Source organism: Pocillopora verrucosa, chromosome 4, assembly GCF_036669915.1.
Source record: "Pocillopora verrucosa isolate sample1 chromosome 4, ASM3666991v2, whole genome shotgun sequence".
In the NCBI taxonomy this organism is placed as follows: domain Eukaryota; kingdom Metazoa; phylum Cnidaria; class Anthozoa; order Scleractinia; family Pocilloporidae; genus Pocillopora; species Pocillopora verrucosa.
The window spans coordinates 30,374,380-30,401,710 of record NC_089315.1 but is presented as its reverse complement, the minus strand read 5'-3'; the positions used below and the strand labels follow the sequence as shown (position 1 = coordinate 30,401,710).

The following is a 27,331-nucleotide window of genomic DNA, read 5'->3' as shown; positions in this document are numbered from 1 at the left end:
TTATCTCTTTATAAATTTCCTTCAAAGCTTTTGCACAGGCAGTTTATAGAATATGGTTGATGGGACACTAAATTCTCACGAATAGCCGATGAAATAGGGTATGTTTTCAAGTCAGGGGAATGTGCTATAGATTTTGGGAATGAAAGGGTTGAAAGGACTCGCCAAAACACACCTTTTCGTCTGAAGAGTTAAGTAATAAAAAGAGGCCTGTAAAAGCCGAACGCGTTCTAATGGCGTGTTAAGTGAGGAGGCCAAGCGAGGGGGACTCGGGTGTTATTCACAGGTATTTGCTAGCTCCCTATAAAACATGCATTGAGGATGCTTATCTAGCTGTATAGCCCTATATCAAACTCAGGGATATCATAATCATAACTGTCTTTATCCTGGTAGATCTCGCGTAAGTTTTTACCCGAAACATTGGAAATGGTTTAACAGGTTTCATTTGCCTTAAAAGTCACAATACTACTGATAACAAGATTTCATTGATTTGTAAAAGGTTAATTCTCGCAACTTAAAAAAAGCGATTGTTAGTGACTAAAGAAAACTGAAAATAAAATAACCTGATCAGCCAACTTGTTAAACAGCTTTTAGAGTTGACCGCTGATTTCCCAGTCAATATGGATCAAAATAAAATTATATCGTGCTCAGTGATCAACAAGGCAAGGGAGCTCCTCATTCTAGCGGACTAGTCACGCTAGTGTCCCACAATATTTAAAAGTTAGGTCACGCTTGTTTGGTGCGTACTGCATATTGTCTCAATTTCATTAATTTAAATTCATGGCAGCTCAGAGGAATTTTTTCGATGACACCTCTTCCAAATAGTCAACAAAGAACTCTTGGTCGACGAAGACAATTTTTCTTTGATTTTCTCTCTAGAAATCTAGATGAAAGGTCCTTCTTACTGAGTCAGCTCTTTTCTTTACCTTTCCCAGTGGCCAAGGCTCACTCACAACTGTACAACCAATCCTCTGAGAGGTCTAGCCATTGTGTTCACTTTCTTAATGAATTACAAATAAAAGGTATAATAAAACAAATTCCTCCCTCAAGATATCGGCCACAGAAAGGTTGGAAAATTACTACGCAGTTCAACATAGCCAGTGAAAACAGCTACTTCTTAACAACTATAGAGTTCTAAAACAGGTGTTTATTGAGAGAGACTGCACCAGTAGCAACAACAACAAAGATGAAAGGTTGATGTATTTGCAGGCTACGTTAATACGTTAATCTCACATAGATGTTACATGTAATTCAATTTTCCTAAAAACCTATTTAAATTAAAAGAGAAATTATTCAACTGAAAAACTCAACACATCTTGTCAACCACCAAACTCCTAGTTTACACAAGTTTAGATGACACAAGAGGCAAATTGTTCCCGACAGTTCCCTGTGAACTAGTTTTGCTTTTACATTTCGTTCAACTCTTGCATGGTCTGATCTAGTTCATCTTTTACTTTGTTATATTCTTCCTTGGACCTTTCCAGTTCAGCTGCAGAAAATTGAAACAAAGTAAAAAGTTAAAAAATCATTTTAAAATTCAGGGATAGGTACAAAAGCAAAGAACTTCTTACCATCCAAGTTATCAATCTCTTTCTCCAGTTCTACCACCTTGGCCTCAGCTTGAGTTGCTCTCTCTTCAGCCTAGTGAACAAAGTCCTCAAGATTTAATGATAAAATTTATGTTGTAAATTCAGGATCTGTCAAGGTTACAATGTCTTATTCATCAATATACAAATACTGAAAAACAGAACCATATCAAGTGTAGCTATTAAAGCAGAAATTTTCTATACCTCATTGTACTCAGATTCAAGCTTTTTGATCTTGTCATCATAATCTATCTCTCGTTTGGAAGCCTGACAATGACAAACAAAAAATTAACAACATGTACAAACCCAGAATGATTGTTTAACTTTGAGTATATCTACCCAATTAAAATTCTATATTTTCTTTCAATGGTTAAAGTCTGTGCTTGAGCCAGGTGACCCATCCAGTCTGAGCTTATCCCAGTTTCTTCCAGAAGTGATTAACAAGTGACTTCTCACTAAAATAACTTTAGATTATCCAGCAAACAGGTAATGAGAATATTGAGGAAAATTAACAATCAAATCATGGGGAGTTAAAGGGTTAATCAGTCTTCCCTAACAATTTTCCAATACCCATTTTTAACTCCTGACCTTGGTTGTTTGAGGGGTGGTTCATGCTACCCACTGGATAAATTGCTATCCAGCTAATAGCATAGTATGTTTTGTACACACTTATCCACTGGATAGCATTATCCAGCCTTTGAACAAATGAGACCTGGGTGGAGAAAAGTACTGTGAAAGCAAAGTATTTTTCAATAGAACACAATATGATGACCTGGCCAGATATTGAACCCAGACATCTTCACCCAAAGTTCAGCACACTATCCATGAAGCCACAGCTTCTTCCTCTCTTTAAGTGATTTAACTTTTAATACAAGTTGCCTTCACAAATTAAGTGTTAAACACTCACCTCTCCTTCACTGACTTCTAAACTTCGCAAATTGTTTCCAACCAAGGTGACCTCTTCCTCCAGAGTCTTAACACTCCTACAAACAAAGTTAAGAGCCTGAGTATATGAACATGAACAGAGAATAAACAAAAACACTGAAACATTGTTTAACAATGCCAAAGGTCACTTTGCTTGAACCCCAGAATTGTGTTTGAAATGGTACTATTGGCTGGAACACCATAAGGAACATATTTTAAGGATAAGCTCTTGTGTAAGAACTGTCTTAATATCTCTTACACCCTAACAACAGTTTTAATATTCTTCATTCAGTTTTTTCTTTACATTTCCTAAGCAGCTGACAAGAAGAACGTATTCAACAATCATACACTTCTTTAATAAGTTATCATTAATTTAATTTATTTAGCTTTGCCTAATTATCTCAGCCAGGGAGACCACTACAGCTTTAGCCTAATACAGTGGATCTGGCATTAACAATGACAAGGCCAGACCCCCCCCCCCCCCAATTCCCAGTAAACAGGCCCGACCACATCACAGTAATCTGGTTGTGGGTTCTTCAATGTCCCCTGCCTAACCAAATTGAATAATTAATAGAAGCAGGAGATGGGACCTACGGTTTATTTGTCCTTATTTGAGAAGACTAGAATGTCTATCCATTTCTTGACATTATAGAAAGGTAGCACATTCTCCTAAATTATTTTAAGACCTTGAGTATTGGTCTGGCCAGGCCTCTATTCCCTGACCTCCCGCACAACAGTCCAGCGCTCTAACCTATTGAGCTAACTTGTTGTGACTTTGATGTGCAATTCAGAGGTGATGATGCAGTAAGAAATTGGATTCTAATCACTCTTAAGGGTTGAAGGGTTGGTCTGGTGCACAAAAACTGGACTGTGACATACAAATATCATATTTACTTGAAAGTAAATCAATGGTTTGTTAGCTCATTGCTGGAAAAAAGTGGTCAAACTTATTTTTACCCTTGAAAGATAGAGCTGGCTTGTGTAGCAAACATGTAAGTGAATGTTAAGGCAGACACGGAAATTTGCTTTGCTTTGCTTTTGCTGTGCTTCTTACAATTTGGCCTCTTCTGGCTTTTTCCTTTTGCTGTAATGCTAAAAACTAACTAAAACCAAACTTACTCTTCTGCCTCCTCAGCCCTATTTTCTGTTTCTTCCAATTCATTTTCCAGTACGGCTATCTTTGCAGCAATCTTGAAGGAAAAGTAAAATGGCAATTAAAACAATTTTAAAGGGCCATAATTTTGGCTTTTGCCATTTTCATAAGCATGGTGAAAAGCTTCCAGAATACCAATCCAATTTTTTATTTACACAAAATAAAAGTATTCCTTGTACAACTGAAAGTAGCTTTCATTTAAGCACACAGGAACTATTGTGCAATGTCAAGTCTTTTCTGTTAATCATTCTACCAATCATTACAGCTAGCATAATGAGTAAATGAGTCAAAACATTTTACCACATAACAAACTAAGAATGACAAACCTCTTCATACTCTCTCTCAGCTCTTTCAGCTCTCTCTCGTTCCTCAGCCAATTTGGCCTCAAACTGGGAAGACTAAATGAAGAGTAAAACCACATTTAGATAAATATCACTTGAGGTTTAATTAAGTATGGTTTGAAAAAGTAATCTCCTGATACAGTTCCTGTTGAAAACTCTTTTGAAGCTCTCCTCTTCTATATGGACAAATATAATTGTATGCAGGACTGTAATTAGAAAATGCAATAGATATACAATCTGAACTGAGTACACAGCTCGATTCAATTAGGCTTATGTATCAAGCATGACCTGTTGCTTAGCAACCCCTCCCCTTCTAAGGTGTAGGGCTCATGAGCATGATCCCCAAAAAAATTTGAAGTTTGAAACTCTCCGAGATGTGATTTCCAACAGTCTGGGAAATATTTGAGTAACCTTCTTTTACTCAAGCATTGATGTTGGAATCAGTTTAAAAATGCATAGTTTCTTTCTTAAACCACAATTCATACAGTAGATGGTACAAAATGGTCTGAAAGTCAGCGGGTCTGGCCATCTACCAGCTTCTTTGACAGTACTGATACACCACCAATATTTCTACTCAATAGATTATGACAATTCACAGTACTATTTTCATAAAGTAATTCGGAATTTGCAATCTTGCTTATGATGCAGTTATTTACCTCTAAGCAATCAGATCGCCTGAACCAAAAACTAAAATCACAGAGGCCTCATTTAGATTGATAAATAATGCTACCAATATGATCTCTGTATCAGCAACATGCAGTTCAGTACAGCATATTATTAAGGTTCACTCTAAGGCTTACAGAATTTGTATAAGGCCAACAGCACACTAGATTTTAAAGGCCATAGGATATAGGCACACCAGTGCCTTAAAATGATTACTGTGCTCTCATTTGCTACACTCTCCTCTTCTGAAAGCTCCCAGCAAATGAAACTGGCATAGCTTGCTTACCCTCTCTTCATCAGCCAAACCCCTGTTTTCCAAAACCTTCCTCACTCTGAGAGTAAAGAAAAACAAGATAAGCTACTTAGCACATAATGACAGCTCAGGCTGGGTATCCTGTGAAACTAACCATCTTCACATGACATCTCCACAAATTGAACTTAAGAAATTATGCCTGTATCTCATGTGTATAGCCCTATTTCTTGGGAAAAAACAACGGTGACTTAATATAATTTTGCAAATATAGAAACCACCGGCCAAATTGATAGAATCAATCCAACTTGGTGATATAAATTTGGCTTCCCCCAGCCACCATCTGAATCGTTATCATCCTATGCTGGGAGCTTGCCTCCACTTGTAAGTAAGCAAGTGTGGTTGTTGGGTGTTCAGTTCAGGATTGTAGTTGAGCCATTGTGAAGAAGTAAAGCTAAATCAATCATGCCCTAACCCTCCCCAGATCTAATTGTTAACTCTTTCCTCTAGCTGCTACACATACCCTTGTAGATCAGTTATGAGAATTTGGTGTTGGATAAAGATAACAACTTCTACCTGATAAGTTTGAGCATTCTCATGACATGTTTGCTAAATAATGTATTGATATTGTAGGGAGAAGTTAATTGTTTAACACTTCTGAGAGTTGGATGGTTAAAGTTTAATTGCCAATGGTATTAAAATTAGCTCAGTTAACCTCAAAAAATCTTACCTTTCACTCTCATCTGCTTGTGCCTCAGCTTGTTTCAGTTGTTCTGTTATTGTACTAAGGCGTGATTCTGCAGCATCCAAATCATCTTCAATCTGTTGCAACTCTTTTGTTAAGGAAGATACTTCCTGTTCAGTCTAAAAATTAAAAGTTGGAAAATAATTCCAAAACATGACTGTGAAATCACACAAAGCTGACTTTTCAATCAGATTTTTTAGGATACAAACCAAAAATCAGTTGATTACAACTAAACAGACAGTAGGGGAAAAAGAGAAATTGCAAAATTAACAAAGCTGTAGGCAAGGACAGAGTAGTGCTCTGGATAAAGAGAAGAGCTCTCCCTTAAAAAATGAGATATTCATTTGGTTAGAAAAATTTTCTTTATCAGCCATGACTTAAAACTCTTTCCTCAGCTCTCTGCCACAACAACAGATGTTCACACACTGAGAAACTGGCTGACTGTTGTGAACTTGACGTGTTTCAACTGGCACCATCAATAGTTCTGTCTTCCATTGGCAATAGATAAATTCATAAAATGTGACTCATCCTATTCATTCAACAGGTATATGATTTCTCAAAGATGGTGGGACGTGCCAAATAAATTTATGTTATCTACATGTATCTGTAGTTACTTTTGACCAGTTCAATTGATAGGTTTTCATCTACTCTAGTGATCTAGTCATGATGAAATCGAGAACATTTAGCAGCCATTTCAGCGTCATATTACCATTGTTTGTGGAAGAGACACACTTGTGTGAAGAGAAATTGCGTCAAATATTTTGTAACTGTGCCAAATATTGAATTCAATTTGATTATACTGATACCATCGCTGTCGATTGCCAGCACTAAATCTTTCATACAGCTTCACTGACAGGCAATAAAACCTTGTGAAAATTGTGAAATATTCGATTAAAAGAAGAGCTTGGAAACTACTGTAACTCGACCACAGCTTTATTATGGATCAATTTGACCCAAAGATTAGCTCTGCGTCAAGCGAACAAGCCTTTATCTGTTTTCATGAATAAAACTTACAAATGACAAGCTGACTAAATAACCACTCCTCTACTTCAAAACAGAAGATCGTCGGCAAATAACGGAGCATTTTGCATTTCCATATAGAGAACCGAGCAAAGGAATTTAGGCCGGCCATATTTCTGATCAATCGGGCTGTTTGCAATGAGTAAACCCTTCAACACGAGCAATATATGTTGAAAAGAAACCTTTTTATTACACATATCGAGCAAATTGCCATACAGAAACCGTCCAAAGTCGATCAGAGGGTAGTTAGTAAAAGTAAAGGGTTAACAACTAATGCTAAACGAGCTGATCGTGACAAATAATCGAAGTTGTACTCACTTCTGCGGCTCGATCTTTCGCCGATTTCAAATCGCCCTCTGCTTTATCAGCCCGTTTTTCTGCATCAGCGAGAGTATCACGAAGAACAGCCATCTTTTTCTTTATCTGCTCCATTTTGTCTGTTGGGAACTACTCGACCAAAACCGATATTAAACAAGAAACAGTGTGCAGTCTTCGAATGACAAGATTTTGTTGAACACAGAACAACGACTGACGCCCAGATTCCCAACATTCTAAGCCAGATGCGTGCCATTCCATATATGGAGCGAGGGACTTACCTGCGGCATAAAATTATCACGGATTTTTATGCGATCAACATTTTACCGGCTTAACTCGCTTGTAAATCCTCCATGAGCGGACTTTTTTTTTTCTATCAGTTTCTCAGGTTGTTGAGAACAGATGAGAATCGATTTTCTTTTGGTTAATTTTGAAAGTCCTACAGCAATCGTAAACAAAAAAATATTTCTTGAACTCGTTAGCGGAAATATCGATCGACTGTGTTTTCCTGAATAACGGGAAATTAGAGGTATTCGAAACAAGAAGTTGTGGAATTCGATAATCTTTAAAAATGGAGTCGTGGAAAGAAGTTTTTTACCTTCGCAATAATTCGAGAACCATCGGGAGAATTCAGACTCCTGATGTAACGCGATGACTGATTTTGTCACGCATTAATGGATGATGATATGTGTTTTGAAAAAAAATTACGATCCAATTGACCTAAGAGGTAGCTTATTTTGTCTGTGGGATAAGATAACAGTAAAATATTCGAGGGAGAAAACCACTTGAATTCAGCGCTGGCGTTTCAAGAGGAAACAACACGGTCGAGCAAAACATTTCCGAATAGATAATTATATAATATACACACTTTTGTGGTTAGAAATATGTATCTCGCTACTCCCTTCAAAACGGCTTACGAAAAAGGAATCAGAAATATTTGTAACTACAACTCTGTCTTTGAAGATCACGCAATAATAGTTTTGTCACGCAATTATTTCTGTGACGCTTTCATAGCAAGCTATTTAAATGATCACAAGCCAGGCGGCTTTATTGCAATGAATATCTGCTTGGTTCACAAAATATTCAAATATCTTTCCATAAATATTTAAAAGATTACTATAATCACTTGACCTTTATGGTGTTTAAAAGGCATTTATGATAAAAGTATGAGTGTACTAATATGTGAAATAACCTCAAAGGACAAATTTCTGACGTGTTTGTTTATCGTGCCATCCGAGTTTGTTTGGAACCCACACAAGTGAACAAAATTCGGATCCTACCTTTAACAGCAAATTCTACATAACCAGGACTGAGTTGTGATAAAAATTTGAAATGTGTTACCCTCGTTTGAGATGATAAAAATGTGGTGCGTGGGAGGGTATGAACTGAGATCTGACAATTAAATCATCAGTCAAGCCGGATTTAGATGAGGAAAATATGGATAAACGGTGAAGACTTCTCTTTCTGTAGAAAAAACGCGAACGAAATTCCAGCGCAAGACACCCAAAAAAGGGATAAAATTATAAATCTTGGAGGTTTGGCGCACCTTGTGATACTGAAACGAATACTTCTGATCTCGATGTGCATTAAATTTCCATCACAGATGGCAGAGAGTTATGCGATTGATCAGATAAGACAAAGATCTTTTTTTATTCAGTTGCCGTCTTATTTACAAAAAAATTAAGAAGATGTAAATCTAATACGATGCAACTTATGCCGCTGATCAACATCAAGTACCCAGGACACTAGTCCCTCTAACATACTGTAGGGAACTTAGGAGAGCACAAGAGACCCAAGCTTGATGTTCGAGTACATCTGTTCTTCATTGTTATAACACAACACAAGAAATATAAGGATCTTAGGGTTCAAAGAGGTTAAGATTCAAAACACAAACCGTTTACCCCTCCCTCCCTCCCCCTCCCCCCACCCCTCCATAGAAATCTCGATATTTCTTCCATGAACGCCTGGTCAGTAATAGCACACTGATGAAGGCAAAATGTATTAAGAACAAAAAATTGGCACACGAAGCGCGGCAAAATGCAAATTGTTGCTCATGGAGATGTCATCTCTGCGGTTGTCCTCCGGCAAATCAAAAGCAATAATCAATCAAAATGCGTATAAGATTCAGCCAATCACATGATGCGTAATAAACATAGAGAACAGATGATGTACTCGTAAATCTAGGTTGGTTAACATGAGCAAATAGCAATGTCTCCGCTACTGCATCCAACAGAACACTGAAAATGTAGCAGTACTTCACAATATCTAAGGCGTCATCACATGACGAACGCCAATAAAATAAATATTAAATAAAAACAACCCTATGTACAGTTCTTAAAAAAATACTGCATATTCAGAAATCACTTATAACTCCATTTGTACAAAAGCTATCGACAACATTTTTGGCGCAAGGAGCCTGCCTCTACCAAAGGCTAACAAGGTTAATCTAGTTTTTTTTTTTTTTTTTTTTTTTTTTTTCCGTAAAACGTCGAGAACAGCTGCCATCCATCGGGGAAGCCTTTAGTCTTGAAATTCCTTGGAAGGTGAATAGGCACACAAGTGTCTGCAAAACGTAGTAAGTACGTAAACGTAGTAAAGAAAAACAGGGGACCCAGTTTACGAAATATTGCAATAAATATCGGAATATTATTTATCAACCACTCCAATTCAAAACTAACAACAACCGCGTCCTGGTTAACCGCGTTTTCCCGCGCTTAAAGCGGTTCACTTGTTTTTACTTTGAGTTCTCATTGGCTCCTTTTGATATGTCCCTTTATTCTGATTGGTCATTGTGATTACCATCGAGATGCGCTTTGGAAATAATACCTCTTAACTACGATTAAAATGACGCAGCCAGTGAATTAATCTTCCACTTCAGCGTCATCCACAGTTTCTCCTTTCTTCAACTTTGCGATTATCTGAAATAATAATAATAGGTATGAATAAATTGAAAGAAAGCGTGCGAGCACCGAATGAAGTCGAGCTAGAGTGTGACATCAGTCTAAACTTACCCCCTTCAATCTGTTGATCTCTTTGTTGTCGGCGTTTTTCTGAGCATCGTTTGTAATAAGTTTAACGCGAGAGGCATACCTTTAAATAAAGAAGGAAAAATAAAAGTTTAAAAACAATTTAGAAGGGAAAAACCAAGTTACCAACGTTGTCAAAGACATGTCGTTTAATAACGCGAGAAGTAAGAAGTTGACCTTATCGCCCAGAAAGACTAACAATATGAAATAACAACGTGCCCATATACATCGGAGGTGAATACTTGGTAAGACAAACGATAAATACTTTAGAAATGTTGCACTTTCAAGTTGTCAATGTAAGGTTAAGTTAATATGCTCACGTCAGAGATGTGATTGTTTCATCCGTGTTGTAATCAGCTGGGGATATGTTCACAAACATAAGAGTTTTTGCGTTACCACCTGGGAAAAAAATAACAAGGAAAACGATGAAGTGCAATTTTCATTTGGGTATGGAGAGTGAGGCATAATTGGTTTTGCTCTACTTCGCTATGTGATTAAGAAAAGTGGGGCTTTTATCTCAACCTATCAGATGACCAAAGCGTTTTCCCGCCCTTCAAGCAAGTTGCTTGTTTTTACTCTGAACTCTTATTGGCTCCCTGTGATAATTCCTTGGCTATGATTGGCCGTTGTGTTTACATCAGTTTTGGCTTAATGCCACTAAATCGAACATTACGACGATAAGTCGATCCGTTTTGGTTCAAAAATGAGACTGTTTCACAACTGAACCCCGCAGTTCTTACCCTTTCTAAGGCAAAATTCATTCGCATCTTTTTCGCCCTCTTACCGAGTGAATCCTGCATGAGTAAGGTAAGCTTGTTGTTTCTGTACGGAATAAACTGCTGCTCGCTGGATAAAGCCGAGATTACGTCTCCCAAGGCACTTAAACTCTTGTTAATCGATTGGGCTTCCTGTAGGATACATATCAAACTTGATTAAGCAAGTGGAAGGTAAAAAGAAAGAAGAAAAGAGATCTTGTTGTAAAGGAACGTATGCGTTAAGAGATTAAATGCTTAAAACAATCGTAGAACATTTTTGCTGGTTCTCTATAAAACTACCTTGAGTTGCTCGGCGCTTGCACCAGTCTTTGCGGCACGTTCAGATCCGGCCAAATCAACCAAGCTTATCTAAAAAATAAAGACAAATAATTAACCCTCTGTCACGCACGGGAAATTCGGGTAACAAGGATACAAAAATAAGAACTCTTTCTTTTTCACAGAAAAAATTGGCAAGCGTATTGGAACATGTATTACACATGCAGAGGGACTTAAGGAAGACTCACTTTTCCTTTGAGCACAGCACCAGAAGTTAAGTTTGTACTCTCGATAATGATTCCGAGGATAAGATGAGACCGAGAACTCTCCGCATTCATTTCTTAAAAAAAAAAAAAGAAAAAAAAAAGAAACATCAGTTGTGTGGTGAACATAGTTGATGATAAGGTGCACGAAGAAGATTCTCGTAACCTTAATGTTTGATTCAGGGGTGGTATTATACAAAGAAATTAGAAGTTAGTCACTCTCAGTGGTCAAAGGGCTGTTTTCGTTTGAATCGGTGGGTTAATCTAACAAAGGAAAATTAAAATTTTTTTCTCACTTGTGGAAGAGACGTGTCTGTTTTCAGAGCCCCTCTCAAATATGGTCCAAAGCTCATCCTTAGTAGCTGCTTCCAGCATCATAGATCCATGTACAAACACAAGACCCTAGGAAACCAAAGACGTCAGGATCGACAAATATCAGTTATTGTGTGGAAGGAAAGCTTACGATTTAATTCAATCCTAATTCATTTATTTATTCATTACCTTCTTATCTTTCTTTATGTCGAGTTTTGCAGGCTATTCAAAGTGTTAAGGGTAAAACAACACTTAAACTATGTTTGCATTAAGTGATATTTAGGAATCACATACGTGACTATCGAGGAAAACAAAGTTAGATTCGATAACCGACCCCTATCTGAGTAATGCCCCCTTTCCCTCTGGGAGAGAGGCGCCTCACTCCCAGCAAGTCACAATTTACTTTTTTTGGACACGCGCGATGGACTCGAAAAGGATGGACTGCTTGTACTCTACAGAAGACACGGTTGCGAGTATAAGGTAAATGTTGAAGTTACAGCAAGGACACGAGTGTCCCGCTTTTACGTCCAGCTGTTACTTCTCGAAGAGGTATAGGCGGAAGAAATCGAGGGTAGCAAACAAAATCATAACTATAAACCGACGTGTTTAAGGTAACCAACAGCAACACAAACATAACAATTAAAAGGATACTTCTTTGCCATGAGGTGCAAGTAAATCAATCAGTTTGTCATTATATAACTCCAGCATGTAACATGTAACCTTGAAAGAAAATTTGGATCTGAAGAAAAAAAGCGCAATAGTTAAGCTTCTTAATGTACCAAGCATAAGTAAGTATATTTACGATCATTATTTCGTATCATGCAATGACGCTGTACATTCGCGAGCCGCGTTAAACGAACTAAACGATAATAGTAATGATAGTGATTTATCTCGTGCATTCCCTATACGAATATGCTCTAAAGAGCCCTAAAACACTTTGCGGGGGACTTTGGCTAAGGTGAATTGGGCAATTTATAATTTTTGAAAGGGAATTTTTCGAGTACCCTTAATTTGAGAACTTTTGGAAGCAAGACCAGACCACAACCCTTGCCTTTCTTTTTGTTATTTTTATCTTCTTTTATTTTTTTTTTCAGGACACTACATAGAAATTCGCCCAATAAACAGATCTTACTCACTTTTGTTCATCCATCAACTTGTAGATGGCGTCCATTGCACGTGGGGCGATGCCAGGTGATTTGAGCTCCTTATCACCGATCATAGTGTAAGTGAGAAGCGTCAAGGAATACAACGATTTTATCCTTATATTTGGAACAACGATGATTTTAGTACAGAGGTTTGCTTTGACTGGGCACAAACTATTTACCTTCAAATAATGGATTACAAGACAACGATCTTACCCTTATATTTGGAACAAAAATTATTTCAGTACACAGGTTTTCTTTCCCTGGGCACAAACTCTTTACCTTCAAATAATGAACAAATGACGATATACCCTAAGGACGTATTCCTATAGAAATCCAAAGGAAAATTCCTTCATTTATTCCTCCCATGGATATATCCCACGGCAACATTGAATACCTTCAAGTAATGAACAGTTGACGAAATTCCCCACAGATTTATTCCTATAGATATCCCAGGGTAAATTATACACACCGGGTCGTCTACGCTTAGCGTTCTTTACTCAGTTTTAGGTACAAAAGTTTCATTTCTTGGAGTAAAGGATATGTTTTGCCAGAGCCTGTTTGTCCGTAAGCAAAGATGCACACATTGTAACCATCCACAGCTGACTGGATAAGATTCTGACATGAAAAAGGAAAGAATCACTGTTAAAATACAAGTGCTGAAGCACTTGTAAGACAAATACCCTGGTTGGCAGAAAAACGCATCAGTAATTTAAGCTGGCCGCTTACACGAACGGCCACAAGAGCATGCGTGGTAATGAGTAATAGGGATAATTATGCACGTGTCAAGGAGATCAGACCGGTTGGATCAATAATAAAAACAACTACTAGTCTGACTTCACAAATAGGTATACAATACAGCGCAACAAATACAGTGTATATGTTTTTTAAACTGGCGCCTTGGGGAGCTCGCGTTCAGTCCCCGCGCTTCAAGAAGTTTGCTCGTTTTTATTTTTTGTTCTTTTTGTCACGTGATATTTTTCTTTTCCTTTGATTGGTCACTGAGGCTACTTTGGTTTTGGTATTGCGTAATTCAATCAAGCAGCACTCCAAGAACTTACATTTGTATCCTCAAACACTTTCTCCTGGCCGTGTTCAGGTGTAAATACTGCGTCATACTGGAAATCTTTTGGACCACGGTTGGTTTCCACGATAAGAGTGTACTCATCAGGTGACTTGATCACTGAATGGTTACCCTAAATTGTTACAAAACATCTGTCAGTGAACCCATTTACATCCTGACATCAGAGTGCATATCCTCTATACTGTCCTCTATACATTACCCGAGGTAACGGTAAGGAGAAGAAATATAGCCGCCTCAGAAATGTGTAAGGTAACAGGAATGTTCTCTCCAAGTCTGAATAAAATATAGCGCATAGCAGCCAGAGAATACCCCAATCTCTAATAAACAGCCTTAAGTTGTGAAGAGCTCGTACCTCTGCAAATAGGATAGCAACGTAATGCTAATAAACTAAAAACTTTCAATCTCACCCTTTCCAGTTCAGATCTACTGAGCGGCCTTGCTCTGCAGTACACGCGGATTTTTCCTTTCATGTCTTCTATCATGTTGTAATATTTCTTACGTAAAATCTGCCGCAGAAAACAGATTATAAACACGCTTATCAAAACTCTCCAAATTGGAAAAAAAGTAAAATAAAGAATCCTCTTCGGCGCTTTGTTTTGTTGAAAGCACGAAAGAAGTGGCTGAAACACCGAGAGAGTCGAGAAACCTTATCAAAATACAGGTTGAAAGTGAAACTAAAGCAATGGAGAATTGCCGAGTTTGAATATATCAGCCTCTCTCTCTTCTCTTTTTGGAACACTCCGAAAACCTGTTACATTACTTTTCACAAAAATAACTACTAAATGCAACAACCTATACTTGCAAGGAGGAATGAAAGTTAAAATGTAACTGAAAAGTCACACGTAAATTTCGAAGGAACAAATGTTATTGACTTACTCTCTCACTGTTGTAGTTATCTGATAAGGCTTTATTCTCTTCCCTGAGAGCTTTCACTTCCTTTGTTAAGTCATCCACCTTCTCTTGGGCGGCAAGACCTTCCTGTTATTGACAAAAATATCAAACGATCAAATTTGAGATAAGTAAATATACCGTTCGCGTTTTCAGATCAAATTTTTTTCGTTTGTGAACTCAAATAAAGGGCAAATGTGAAACGTACCTGTGCTGCAACTTCCAGTTTAGAAAGAGTGTCCTTGTCTTTCTTACTGTCCGCTAACAGTGCATCATGTTCCTAACATTTATAGCAAGAATTTAAGTTAGGATTGATGTAATAGAGTGATTGTCAATAGAGTGTGGTAAAACCTCTTGACAAGGACAAGGCGCCAATGAGAACGCAAAGAAAAAACATGCAAACTGAGCGTGAGGAAACGAGAGTGAACGAGACACGCGAGGTTTTAATTTTTGCTTGTAATTGGTTAAGAGAGTGGCGCGAATTTTCTGGGCCAATCACAGAGCGGAGTGAAGCAAAACCAAGCAATCCTGAATTACTCTCGACGCTAAATTGAAAATTTCTCCAACCGGAGCGAATTTAACAAAGCTGGCGTTTCAAACGTCATCCCAAGAACCAGATCACACGAGCCAGAGTCCAAACTGAACTGGGAAGTACTTAGCAAAAAACAAAAAAACTCATTTATTTAGCAAAAAACGACCAAACCTTTTTGAGAACTTTGAATTCTTCTTCGGTTTTAGCTAAGGTTTCTTTAACTTTCTCAAACTTTTTCTTCTCCGTTTCCAGGTTCTTTTGTAAGTCTGTCGAAGAAATATTGCGATGTCAAACCATTATCATTTTACAAAAAAGGCTGCTATCAAGAAAGGTGGTAAAAGCTGGTGAGAGAGTGAACTCGAGGCACGAATGACGCGCGAATGACGCGCCAAAAGACACGCGAAAAGTGGCCGTGTGACTTATCCTTCACGCACTCCTCGCGCGGATGCCACCGTTCGCATGAAAACAAATAGACGCTAGACGCTACTGGTGAACGTACCTTTAAGTTGCTTTTCCGCCTTTTTAGCTGCCGCTCTCTATTTGACACAAGAGGAGGAAAAAAGAAAAAATACAGGTTACTCTACAGGAGATGGAACAAGTAAACTCGTACAACTTAAGCAGCAGTCTTAGTGTCACATACTTCTTCAGCTGAAGGTCCGGCTGGCTTGGATTTCGTCTGAGCCTCTTTAAGATCCTTTTCAAGTTGTTTTATTCTATTATGATCTTCGTGTGCAGCCTTCTTTAATGCTTCAACTTGTGCTTGAAGCTTTTCTTTTTCTTTGTTTAATTTTTCCGAGTCTACAGCTGTTTTTGAATCCTGTAACAGAACGCAGTCGAGTTAAATTGGAACGGGAGGGGGGGGGGGGGAAAGGAACCAAAGGGACCCTAGGGAAGGGAGGTCTAGGGGAATTGGAACATTAGTGGACAGAAAATGTACTTTGTAACAATATAAAAATAAATTAAAGGACTTCGCAGAGTTCTCTAACAAAAAAAGTAACTAAAAAAAGGAACTGGCAAAAAAGTGGTAATCACATAAGCAGAGTCTTCTGGTTGTCGATTGTTTTATCAATTTCACCGATCATTTCAAAGGTCAATTAGAAAATTGCTGACGAAATGTCTCTTTTACAATCAAAAATCACTATGAGAATCCTTAAGAAAGCCCGTTTTGTGGTTTGCTTAATTTTCGAGCCAAGTCTAGAGACAGAAGGTGTCCTCACCCTTCTCTTTGGACCTCCACCAAGCCCTGTATCAATCTTGGAATCTTGAGGTTTCACTCCAGCAGCTTCAAGTTCTTTGATCTACAAAAAATCCATGAAAGTGACATAAATGAAAACACGAAGGTACAAAACTACCCAAAATAAAAATGAAAAAGAAAATCAGATCATTATTACTCCAAATTCAGGAACCAACGTCAAACTTCTGAACATACTCTCTTTTGAAGAGCTTGTATCTTCTTGTTCAGTTCCTCAATTTGTTTTTTAGATTTTGTATCACCCTGCTCCTTAGCATTCTTCAGTTCTTTCACCCTCTCTGCACGCATTTTCTTGTTCGCCTCCTGTTCAAACAGACGCAGGAAATTACAATTAGTCGCTACACTATATAGTGCACCCGTTAATTATCTGATCAGAATTTTTTAAACAGCCATAAATATACAGGTAGGTCCATCATCAGAACGGCAAACTGTATCTTTCCGTTAGTGAGTATGTAAGTAGTCAGATGCTGGCAAGTTGTCTCCATCTTTTGCAGAGTAGTAGGTCAATCAATGAATCAGCCATATAAACAGTTAGTCTGTTTTTCAATCAGTCACTAAGTGGTGTCAGCAAGTTAGACAATCCCTAGAAGGGTCACTTAATTGTTTCATTTGCATCGTTAAAAAAAATCAAACATCGTCACAGTCTCCCCATCAGGCGCATGACATAAACATTCAATAAAGCAATCATTCTTTCATCAACATTGCAGTCTTTTTTTGAAGCTTAACCAACCTGTAACTCTGTTTCTGTTTGCTTCTGTAGCTCAATATTTTTGTTCAGTGTTTCAACTTTTGCAGTCAGGGTTGTCACAGAGGCTTTAAGCTGCACACAATCCTTCACTGATTTCTCCTTGTCCTTCTCAAGGGCAGCCTTCAAAAAGATCAGTCAATAATAAAACCTCATTACTAAAATATAACCCAAGAACACTTAACCCTTGACACCCTAACATCAGCATGCATATTCCAAATACTAATCTCCATACATTTCCTGTAGCGCTCTTTAAAAAAATTTATCTTAAAAGACAAGAGCTCTTCAAGTTTGTGATCATTACCGTATTCTCACAAGCCTAATGGTTTGATTAAGTACTGATACCTTAGTGAGAAATTAGATGCTTGTCTCCCTCAGGGTTAACTACACAAGGGTACAAACAATGGCAACCTTTGAAATCAAGGTTATACTAGACAGTGACTGAATCAATCCATATAGACAGCCATATCATCAGAGCCAGACAATCATCACCAGCAACAACATTTCTAATCAATATTAACTAACCATTTTTGCTTGATATGCACCAATTTCCTTTGCTGTGTCAATGGGAACATTTTCCAAAAGCTTCTTCTCAAGTTCTTCTATTCTTGCTTTTGCTGCTGCCAATGCCTGAACAGAATGAGCCAAGACAATCAGCATACATACCTATGTGCACAACACCTTAGGATACCACTGAAAATGAATTATACCACATGAAAAACATACTTCCTCTTTTTGTTTGATTTCAGCCTCTAACATCTCCTTGGTGGAAGCTAGCTGTGCTTTTAATCCTTCCACTTCATCAGATGAGCCTTCCTTCAAACCTGCCAGTTCCTACAAGAAAAGAAACAACAAGAAAGATAAGCTGCTGAGTAACATAGCTATTGCAGCAAGTAAACCCAGTTTAACGCATTACACCCTAACCATAATTATCATATCCTCTATACTGTTTTCTTTATAATTCCTATGATACTAACAACAACAATATGTTGGATAATCAAGAGCTTCTTGTATTGGTGATCATTTCCTTTATTCTCCTGCCCATTATATTTGATTCAAGGCTGATACTGTGCAGAGAAATTAGAGGCCATTCACTCTTGGGGGTTAAAGAGATAACTAATTACAAGGACAGATAGGGGTCTTTACGGGCTGAACTTTCAACTACTTGGTTAAGGAATCTGAACAACGTAAATAATAATTAGAAGCTACTCAAAATATTCAAACCTTTTTCAGAGCTTCAATCTCTTCAGTTTGAGCCAATAAAGTTTCTTTTTCTTGCTCTAATTCCCCATTTACTTTTGCCAGTTCCTCCTCGAGTTCAGAAATCTTGCCAGACATTCCCTGTGGTAAAGTTATGTCAATATGATATGAATAACAGGACTGAGTTGTTGGAGGAATAACTAGTTATAAACCATCCATAGGAGTTCTCAGCATTTTCTTCATTCAAAACCATTATTTTTTATTTCAATATTTAGTTTTAAACAATTTTAACTTTTCTTATCACTTAACTGTTTTCTTGTAGATATTAATGATCTTAAATCTAATGGTATTAAGCTTTTTGGAGAGCCACAAATTTCTCGCTAACTGAAGTTACTATTACAATATGTTATCCATGTAAAATTGAGTCTTCCCTTCACTTCATCTAAAATTTGTTCTGATGAAAAACACACAATTAAAAGTGAAGGTTGAAGAGGAGAACCAAAATCATCAATTACAAGTCATTGACTGACGTAATGCAAAATTCCAAGAACTAACATAATAGAGTATTAAGTAAAAGAAGTTTTCTATTTTGATATTTTAACTGCATACCTCAACATCTTGTCCTTCCACTGATAAAGTTGGAGTGGCCACAGGGACTCCATCCCCAATCTCATCAAGTTCACTCCTTAGATCTTCCACTTCCTTCTCCAAATTTTTTACTTTCTCCTCCAGTTCAGAGTTCTTTTCTGTAAGTTCTTTGTTATTTTCCTCATGTTCTGAGACTTTCTCTTCCAAAGCTTCTTTTTCCTTCGTTAGTTTCTCCACAGACACTTCCAGTTCATCCCTTGCTGCCTCAAGTTGGCTGATCTTGTCTTCCAGTTCTTCTATTCTTCCACCACTATCAGAAAGCCCTCCTGTAGCTACAGTTTCAGGAACCGTCCCTTCCTTTAACATCGTCATAACAGCAACAGTATTTTCTGCTTTCTTAAGCTTTTCTTCCTCCTGCCTCAGTTTCTCCATCATTGCTTGAACTTCTTCGCTCCTGAAAAACAAACAAGGCAGTTGACCATGGAGTGTGTTTACTCACTAATATTAAATTACAGGGTTTATGATTCCAGAAAAACACCCATTCCCAAATCTGTCCAAAATCTGTCACAAACCTGTCATCTTCAGTTGGTTCCTCGCCCTCATGTTCCTGTTGATATTGCTCCTTCCACTTCTCAAACTCCTCTTTCATTCTTTTCTGTTCATCTACCAAAGCCTGTCTTTCTTCTTCAGCAGCTTTCAACTTCTCTTCTGTCTCTTTGTCATCCACTTGTCCTGCAACCACTGTGGCAGCCAGCAAACCTTGCAACTGCTCCCGCAGGGCTGTGCATTGCTGTCTGCTTTCGCGAAGTTCCTACATATTAAAAACAGGAAGTTTCAATCATGCTCTTGTCAAGCAAAGTAATACTTTGACAGCTTTACAGTAGTTTGCACAGTTGAAATCACCAAACCTGTTTATTCTCTGTTGCCTGTTTCTCAAATCTTGTCTTTTCCTTGCCCAGACTGCTTACTTCCTCTTCCAGCTCCAAAATCCTTTCTTTTTCCTTCTCAAGTTCCTCTTTATACTTGATTGTATCTGCTTTATTCTTTTCAATTTCCTCTTGAAGCTTTGTAATCTCCTGAGTAAGTTTGTCCCTTTCAGCACTGTCTAAGACTGTCACAGTAGTTGCAGTTGCAGCAATCACACTCACAGGCTGTTCTTCAGCTTGTTCTTTTACCTCCTCTTGGGTCTCCTCTTTAGATAACTCAGTCTGTTGTGAATCTGTGGATGCTGATGTCACTGCAGTTGTTGTTAGTACAGTACCTGTTGTGACTGTTGCCCCTCTGTAACAAAATTACAATCACCACAGATTAGCCTGTAATGAATAGCTGATAGTGCTGTCTGATCATCAGTGATGGTTGCCCTGAGAGGGACTGTTGGAAGAAATAACAACCAACATTTTGATGATCTGAGCTGACATCATCAACATCCTCAACCATCAGGTTGTTGAAACATATTTAATAACTGTCCCTAACCCCTGTCCTTTTCAGGACTACTCTCTTCCATGTAATCAGACAACACAAGCAACTATTACTCCTTGGTTCACTCCACTCACTGCATGAATGAATAGCTTGTGAAATTCAAAACTGAAATTTTGGCTAAGGGCTTCTTTCTGTTCATGCTGTTCATGTATCATGTGGGGGGCAGCTGTTGATTGTAATTTCAATTCTTTTTCCATGGCATCACAATGTATCTAATCAATATGTGCTTGCATAACTTCTTCTGTCTTGGAAAATTTTGTTAGAAATATTTGAAGAAATTTCACAGGGAAATCTAAAATATATCTGTAAAGACAACTTAAAAAATAATTGAGAGTCTAAATAACTTTTGCCAAAGAAGAAAATATAGTTTTTTTTAACCTTGTTAACAGAGCCCCTAGTGTGAAAGATACCAAGACCTTACCTTGCTTTAAGAGCATCAATTTCTTCTTGCATTTTCTGGATTTCAGCTTTCAATGCATCTACCTCATTTGTGTGTTTTTCTGTCAGCTCATTTATTTTCTTTGTTTCTTCTTCCTCTTTGTCCTTCAACAACTTCTGATGCTCTTCTTCTTTCTCTTGCTTTTCTTTTTCAGCAGCTTCCAGCTTTTGTTTCAGCTCAGTGACTTCTTCCTCATGTTTTGCCTTTAGTGCTTTGATTTCTTCTTCATGCAAGGATAGACTCTGCTCTTGTTGTCTCAGCCCCTGTTCCTCTAAAGCTTTCAACTTCTCTTCCAGCTCTTTCACTTTTCCTTGTTCACTTTTAAAATCTGCCAGCACTGAAAACATATTGGGTTAATTTGAATCAATAATACAGTAATCATCAGACATTTCACTCAAGTTTACATTTGTACAATTGTAAATTGGTTACTTACATATTGTGTATCTAGAATGTCGTTCATCAAGCATTCTTGTCAATTCTTTCACTGCTTCTGCCTGTATGTGGATAGATTTGAAGAAAAGTTGTTTGAACAACTTTAAAAATAACTTTTAAACTCATTAAAATAATGAAGATGGATCTTAAGCACAAACACTTTTGAGACATAGATGGCCTTTTTGAGATCTTTTGACTATTAATATCGTTTAGTCTATAATGCAAAAACAACTAAAATTTTCCAGTAAATCAGTGGATGTGCAGAAGGTCAAAAACAGAAGCAAAGAAATTTTACTACAATTCTTATCTGTAAATAATTTCCCACCTTCTCTTCTTCAAGGCAGTTAAACTCCTCCCTGTTTTTAACTAACAATTGTCGTTTTTCCTTCAAGAGGGCCTGATTCTTCCCTTGGAGACTCTGAAAAAAAGATTACAACAGAACCAAATTCTGTAAATATTAACAACCTTTGTAAAGTCTGCAAATGGTGACAGGAAACACTTAGTCTTAATCTCTTGGAGCTCTCAATTTCTGCACCATGAAGCAAATAGGAGTATAAGTACACCTCCTATATGGAATGCTTGTAAATTACTGGTCAACCCCCCTCCCCACCCCCAACATATCATCAGGTTTCCAGACAGTTTTCCAAATATCATCTACACTCCTGAATTCACACAATTGGGCCCTGAGTAGAGAGGGAGGGGGACAATGTGGGAGTAAAGTTACTTGGTCATGAACACAACACAATGACCTGGAAATGGTTTCAACCAGAACCCTTTGATCCAGATCACCACATCAATCACCAATTAGCCACCACATTTCCCACACCATGGTCTGTTAATTAACTTGACTGGTAAGGTGAGTGCAGCTGTTCACAGAATGGTGACAAAGTCTAAAGACATAATCAAGATCTGCATCTCTTGCCTCCATAACTTGCATATTGAATAGAAAAGCTATTTGTGGCTGTATTTTGATAAGCAAAAACCTGCCTTCAAAATGAACTCTTTACTAATTAAATTTGGGTGGATTAAACCTGAATGGGTGTGTGGAGTTAAGACCTCACCTTAACTGTTTCTTGCCAGTAAGTATTTGTACGAAATGAATCCTCGCGGTGAATTGTAATAACTTGACGGAAGGTGGTGACTTTGTTGGAATATTCATTGCGTAAGTTAAGAACAAAGGTGTTGAATTTAGCCTGCAAATTCAAAATGATAATTGTTCATAATTACAATAAATACAAATATGAGAAAAAAGACCACTAAAAATGTAATGTAAAACAAACAAACATCTTCAAAAATCTGGAAAAGTTGTACAGCTGTATGTATATTAAAGATTTCCTGATAATGATAGAAACTGGAATATAGTAGAAACTTTATTCATGGGTCAAAAAGGATCTTCATACATGTAGCTGACAGTGAAAAAAAAGAATACTACTAATTGTTAACACAAGCCAGGTTATCAATCAAACATCAAGGAGGTAAGTTTCTAAAGAAACAGTGTGGTGCTGTGATGATAAGGGGTTTTAATACATGTAGATAATTTGGTGTTATCAACTGAGCTGATAATGTAAATTGGCTACCATAAAGAGTTTCCATAGCTGACCTTTCCAGTGTTAGCCCTTTGTTAGAGCAAAACAGTCTGATAGGCTGAGGGGTATTTAGGAAGGCTGGCTGATTAATTCCAATCAAGAAGATGAAGTATACATCAAAATGTACAAGGAGATACCTGAATATCATCTTCCAGAGTTTTGTACTGTTCCTGAATATTATCAACAACCTTTACATGACCACTTTTCATCTTCTTCATGTCATCCATTACCTGTACCATACCACAAACAATAGATCAGAGTAAAATAGCAGAGAATTTTCACCAATACCAGCATAGATGAACATCACTGACAAAATTAAGTCTCTTAGTTGGAAGTCCTGTCGGCAAAAGCCCTCGCATTCCAAGTTTGCATTACCTTGTTTCTAATCCAAGCCTGCTGTTAATTTTTACCTGTAAAGAGGTCATCTCCAGGCAACTGACAAGTTTTTAACCCGACAAAAAGTGAAATTGGGCAGATGAGGAAAGTTATCAAAGAGAAGATGACATTCGTCAATACATTATTAATAATTCCACCTACATGTACAGCCTCAAAAGAATTGTAACTGTAAAGTGAATTGAAAACAAATCTCTTTCTCACTGTGGTTGTGGCTACAAAATATAAATTTAATATTTTTCAAAAGTCAGAATGTCTAACCAGGCCAAGCTTTGCCTGCCAAACCCTGAAATTTACAAAACATTGGTCTGATGAATGCTATTTTCAGGCTTGTTAAATAACTTTTCATGCTCACATAGTCACACAGAAGCAGTGAAAGACTGCCACTTACCCTTTGAATACATTCTTTAGCATAGATGTATGGTATATAAGCATTCTGTTCTCCCTGCAGCTGCGGTATTGCAAGCATACCACTGCTGCGACTGGATGCACTTTCTTCAAAAAAACAATAGAAAGGCTTCATGTATAAACAGAGTTGAAAAGTTTAACAGCTACACTGTTTGTGCAAAACAACAGCTCTGATTGAGAGTAATCGTAAGAAATCAAAGTATTGTATACCAGTAATAAGTAAAGCATAATTGTAATAATTATAGTTATGGGGTATTAGCTATATATTTGCCATCTTGTAAGTCATAAGTAAGCCTAGGTAGTTGTACAAAGTCAGGTAGTATTGTACATGACAGTTGAGAAGGTAAAAAGAAGCTATGGCTGCAATTTACCTCTATCTCTCAAACCCTCAATGGAAACTGGAGAAGGTTCTTCCCATGGGACAATCTCCTGAGACTAAAACACGATAACAAGTTCATTTAGAAGTTTTTCTTGTGTAATTACCAATAAACTGCATATTTGAATATTTATCTTGTAGTTTACAAAAACACATGGGGAGAAATGATTTCAAACCAGTTTTATTTGTCTTAGTCTTTGTTTAATGTACTGTGCTTGGAAAAGGCAAATGCTCATCAAATTAAACTGGTTTTAATTCATGTCTACTTGACATTCATTTGCTGTAATTCTACATCATACTCCTTGTATATATATAGCCCCTATGGCTATGCAGTAACATGCCCTTGGTAGATTACAAGCAGTACAGATTAACATGCAACATCAAGTCCCATTACATGCACAAAACTTTGGCTCTCACCCCATTCATTGATGCAGGGTGATCAAGTCTCTCTCCTTCGCCACTTGATTTTGAGTGGAACCCTGATGATTTCAGTTGTGAGCTACCACTTGCCTCAGGCTTTGCTTGAGAATGTGATCGGGTGGATGGTGCTGTCATTGGTCTCTCTATTGGTGCAGTACCTGTTGTTGGTCTTGTAACTGCAGTTGCAGGGCGCTGTTTTGCTCTCTGATGGGCAGAGCTTGGTCGACTTGATGCAGCATTAGATTCGACATCAGCATCCGTCTCAGCAATACTCCATGCATCTTGACAAAAACAAAAACAAAAGGTCTCTCAGTATCATAGTCTTAAAATGTAACTTCTTTCTACAATATCCAAACATCATCCAGCAAAAAGGTAATGCAAATTCTCAAATGTTATCTGGTAAAAGTTGCCATCTTGATCGAACATCAAATTCTCATTACTATTTTACAAAGAAATGAGTAGCAGTTAGATGGGAGAATTGACAATCAGATCTTAGGAGTTAAAGGATGAAATACTTCCACAATCCAAATAAGATATTTCTTTGTCAGATGACGAAAAGCATCCTGAAAATTAACCACATTTTTACAATGTACATATTTAAAATCACAACAACAAAACCAACATAACATTCCATTGGTGAGCTTAACTAACATTAGTTGTCATGATTATTACCTTTCCTAGATTCTGGAGTCTGCCTACCACTGTCTTCTCCATCTGTTGGTACAACTGCATTTTTTTTCACTCTCTTTCTTGTAGCACTTTCCATACTTGCCATGGAGTCAGTTTCAGTGCCATTCACTCCTTCAGTGTCTGTCGTTTGTGGAACTTCTGTGTCAGTTGTCTGTGGAGGTTCATGAACTCCATTTATTTCTGAACCATTCATTTCATCTTCAGTGGTACCTCTGTTTGTTTCATCTGCTTCCTTGACTGATATTAAGCTGCCTTTCTGTGGCTCAAGAGCTGCTTCTATGATTTGTTCTGAGGACTCTCCTGATTCCTTGGTTCCTTCAGTGTCATCTGTGTCAGTCCATGCTGTTAAAAATATTCATTGAAAGTGTAGTCATTAGATCCACCACATCATAAATATTAAAATAATATCATTTTAGGGCAAAGAATTTTTATCATGGTATGCCTCTGTAAGAGTAATATTAAAGCTGTTCATATACCTCCCTGGCCCATGTAAAATTAAAGTTGATCCAGAAAAATTCAAAGTTATAGTACATATAAGCAATTTGTATCTGAGACACCAATTTATGAAATAACTGACTTAATAAAAGTGCCCTGATTGGTCCTCTCACCAGTATCTCTTGTAACAGCTAGGTAGGTTACATATTGGAAAAAAATTAGAGCCTTCTTGTCTTAGCAAGTGAGCCAAAGTATTTGTGCGTGAAAAAGTTGACCCACCTAACAATGTTACCCTTCCTACCAAAGTGGGACAACTCCCCCTCCTAAGTTGTTTTGCCCTTTTACCCTTTCCCCCCCTTTCCCCACCCCAAGATGAATTTCTCTTCATCATGTCAAAGGTTCATATACTTTTACAGATTGAAGTAAAACATAGAAGTTTCAAAATTAAAAGTTAGCTTGGCCTGGTAACATAGTGGCAGGGTTGCCTCAGGTACCCAAGATCATATTTATGGGCCCTGAGAGCAATAGTGACTGTCATGAAAAAGTTCATGACTGAAAAACACACATTTTCCAGGAAGCACCATGAACTCCACTATTCAAGTGACATCCAAAGGTGCACAAACTCTTGTACTGTGTTAGAAAGCTGAGATAAAACAATCACTTTGGCAAGGCAATTTTAAGGTAAGTACGTGTTTTAGGTAGCTTAATCGTGGTCAACCCCTTGGGCCGATCGTGCAAAAATCAAAGTGCTGTTTCTGGGGCAGGGACAATGATTTGTGGTACAAATAATCATCAAGTGATTCCACAGCTGATCTGTCGACCTCTAGATGTTGTTCTCATATTTATGTTTGGACAGCTTACAGATTAGTAAGAACATATTGTATATATGGAGGATCATTAAAGTCTTTCTTTCAACTCACATGATCACTCAGCTGTTTTGAACTCAAACATTGATCGAATACTTTTGTGGTCGACTTCGATTCTTAGGAAGTAATGCATCGTTCAAATCAAGGCAAACGCCAAAAAAAGCCAAAAACACCAGAAAATGTATACTATACTTATCGCCCGTTGAGAATAGATTGGTAGAATCAAGCCGAGACATTCGCCACACCGGCAATTTTGAAGCTTACCTTGTTCCTTCGACAAAGTGGATGCCTTGCTTTGAGGTTTCGATGGTTTTCGCTTCGGGGCGACCTTTGGGTTTCTTGTTGCCATCATTTTGCCGTGTTTTTGGGTTAAGAAACCTTAGGTGTTTCTCATCTACACTGCCGAATTCCAATAACTCTAAGATAAATAGACACTCGACGAAATACTATAAAGTACAACCACCTAAAATGCGGCTTGAACCTGCTTAGTCCGCATTTCGAAACGATCGAGTTCCGAATATTTCGGGCGAGGGAACTTACAGAACCAGCAAATAAAATCGTATTTTGAGCAATACTTGAGCACCATAGAAAAATAAGAAATTGTAATCAGATAATACGAGCTCTAAAGGTCATTGTCAAAGCTATTGTAACGCTAATGAAGTCAAAATGTTAGGGTCTGAGTTGCTATAGAACTGAGTCCATGTTTACTGCGTGACGTCAAGTCAGCTGAACCAGTCGATAATCCATCGG

The 27,331-nt window shown here is 37.7% G+C and overlaps 2 protein-coding genes across 3 annotated transcripts; both read right to left on the bottom strand.

Moving 5' to 3' along the window:
- Nucleotides 1-1,126: 1,126 nt before the first annotated feature.
- Nucleotides 1,127-7,218, bottom strand: LOC131784059 (tropomyosin-like). Its single transcript, XM_059100850.2, has 9 exons — nt 6,998-7,218; nt 5,645-5,778; nt 4,951-4,996; nt 3,987-4,058; nt 3,627-3,697; nt 2,491-2,566; nt 1,788-1,850; nt 1,569-1,638; nt 1,127-1,486 (listed from the first exon to the last, which is right to left on the bottom strand). Exons 1-9 carry the CDS (start codon nt 7,109-7,111, stop codon nt 1,404-1,406), a joined length of 729 nt encoding a protein of 242 aa, XP_058956833.1. The 5' UTR covers nt 7,112-7,218; the 3' UTR covers nt 1,127-1,403.
- Nucleotides 7,219-8,625: 1,407 nt separating this feature from the next.
- Nucleotides 8,626-27,249, bottom strand: LOC131784585 (uncharacterized). 2 transcript variants are annotated; one of them, XM_066166094.1, is made up of 38 exons: nt 26,846-27,249; nt 25,263-25,622; nt 24,588-24,871; nt 24,166-24,229; nt 23,778-23,881; nt 23,131-23,223; nt 22,469-22,600; nt 21,733-21,825; nt 21,409-21,469; nt 20,958-21,312; nt 19,966-20,338; nt 19,630-19,868; nt 19,079-19,511; nt 18,494-18,610; nt 17,996-18,103; nt 17,795-17,899; nt 17,255-17,392; nt 16,702-16,827; nt 16,490-16,570; nt 15,913-16,089; nt 15,772-15,808; nt 15,444-15,538; nt 14,949-15,020; nt 14,729-14,830; nt 14,260-14,358; nt 13,830-13,964; nt 13,315-13,386; nt 12,763-12,854; nt 12,278-12,365; nt 11,816-11,848; nt 11,611-11,716; nt 11,300-11,391; nt 11,076-11,144; nt 10,805-10,928; nt 10,341-10,419; nt 10,006-10,084; nt 9,821-9,912; nt 8,626-9,557 (listed from the first exon to the last, which is right to left on the bottom strand). In XM_066166094.1, the coding sequence occupies exons 1-37, from the start codon at nt 26,931-26,933 to the stop codon at nt 9,856-9,858; spliced, it is 4,962 nt and encodes a 1,653-aa protein (XP_066022191.1). In that variant the 5' UTR covers nt 26,934-27,249; the 3' UTR covers nt 8,626-9,557; nt 9,821-9,855. The 2 variants fall into 2 exon arrangements, with proteins under 2 accessions (XP_066022191.1, XP_058957396.2); XM_059101413.2 differs by having other exon boundaries at nt 8,626-9,529.
- Nucleotides 27,250-27,331: the final 82 nt, after the last annotated feature.

Bases quoted from the DNA above. Each gene is read 5' to 3' on its own strand.
- LOC131784059 (XM_059100850.2), bottom strand. From the start codon at position 7,111: ATGGAGCAGATAAAGAAAAAGATGGCTGTTCTTCGTGATACTCTCGCT. The intron at 5,779-6,997 runs GTGAGTACAACT...TTTAATTTTTAG, and splicing joins CGAAAGATCGAGCCGCAGAA to ACTGAACAGGAAGTATCTTC. The intron at 4,059-4,950 runs GTAAGCAAGCTA...CTCTTCATTTAG, and splicing joins GTTTGGCTGATGAAGAGAGG to TCTTCCCAGTTTGAGGCCAA.
- LOC131784585 (XM_066166094.1), bottom strand. From the start codon at position 26,933: ATGATGGCAACAAGAAACCCAAAGGTCGCCCCGAAGCGAAAACCATCG. The intron at 13,965-14,259 runs GTGAGATTGAAA...GTAACAATTTAG, and splicing joins GTAGATCTGAACTGGAAAGG to GGTAACCATTCAGTGATCAA. The intron at 12,855-13,314 runs ACATATCCTTTA...TTGACGCTTCTC, and splicing joins GACAAACAGGCTCTGGCAAA to ACTTACACTATGATCGGTGA.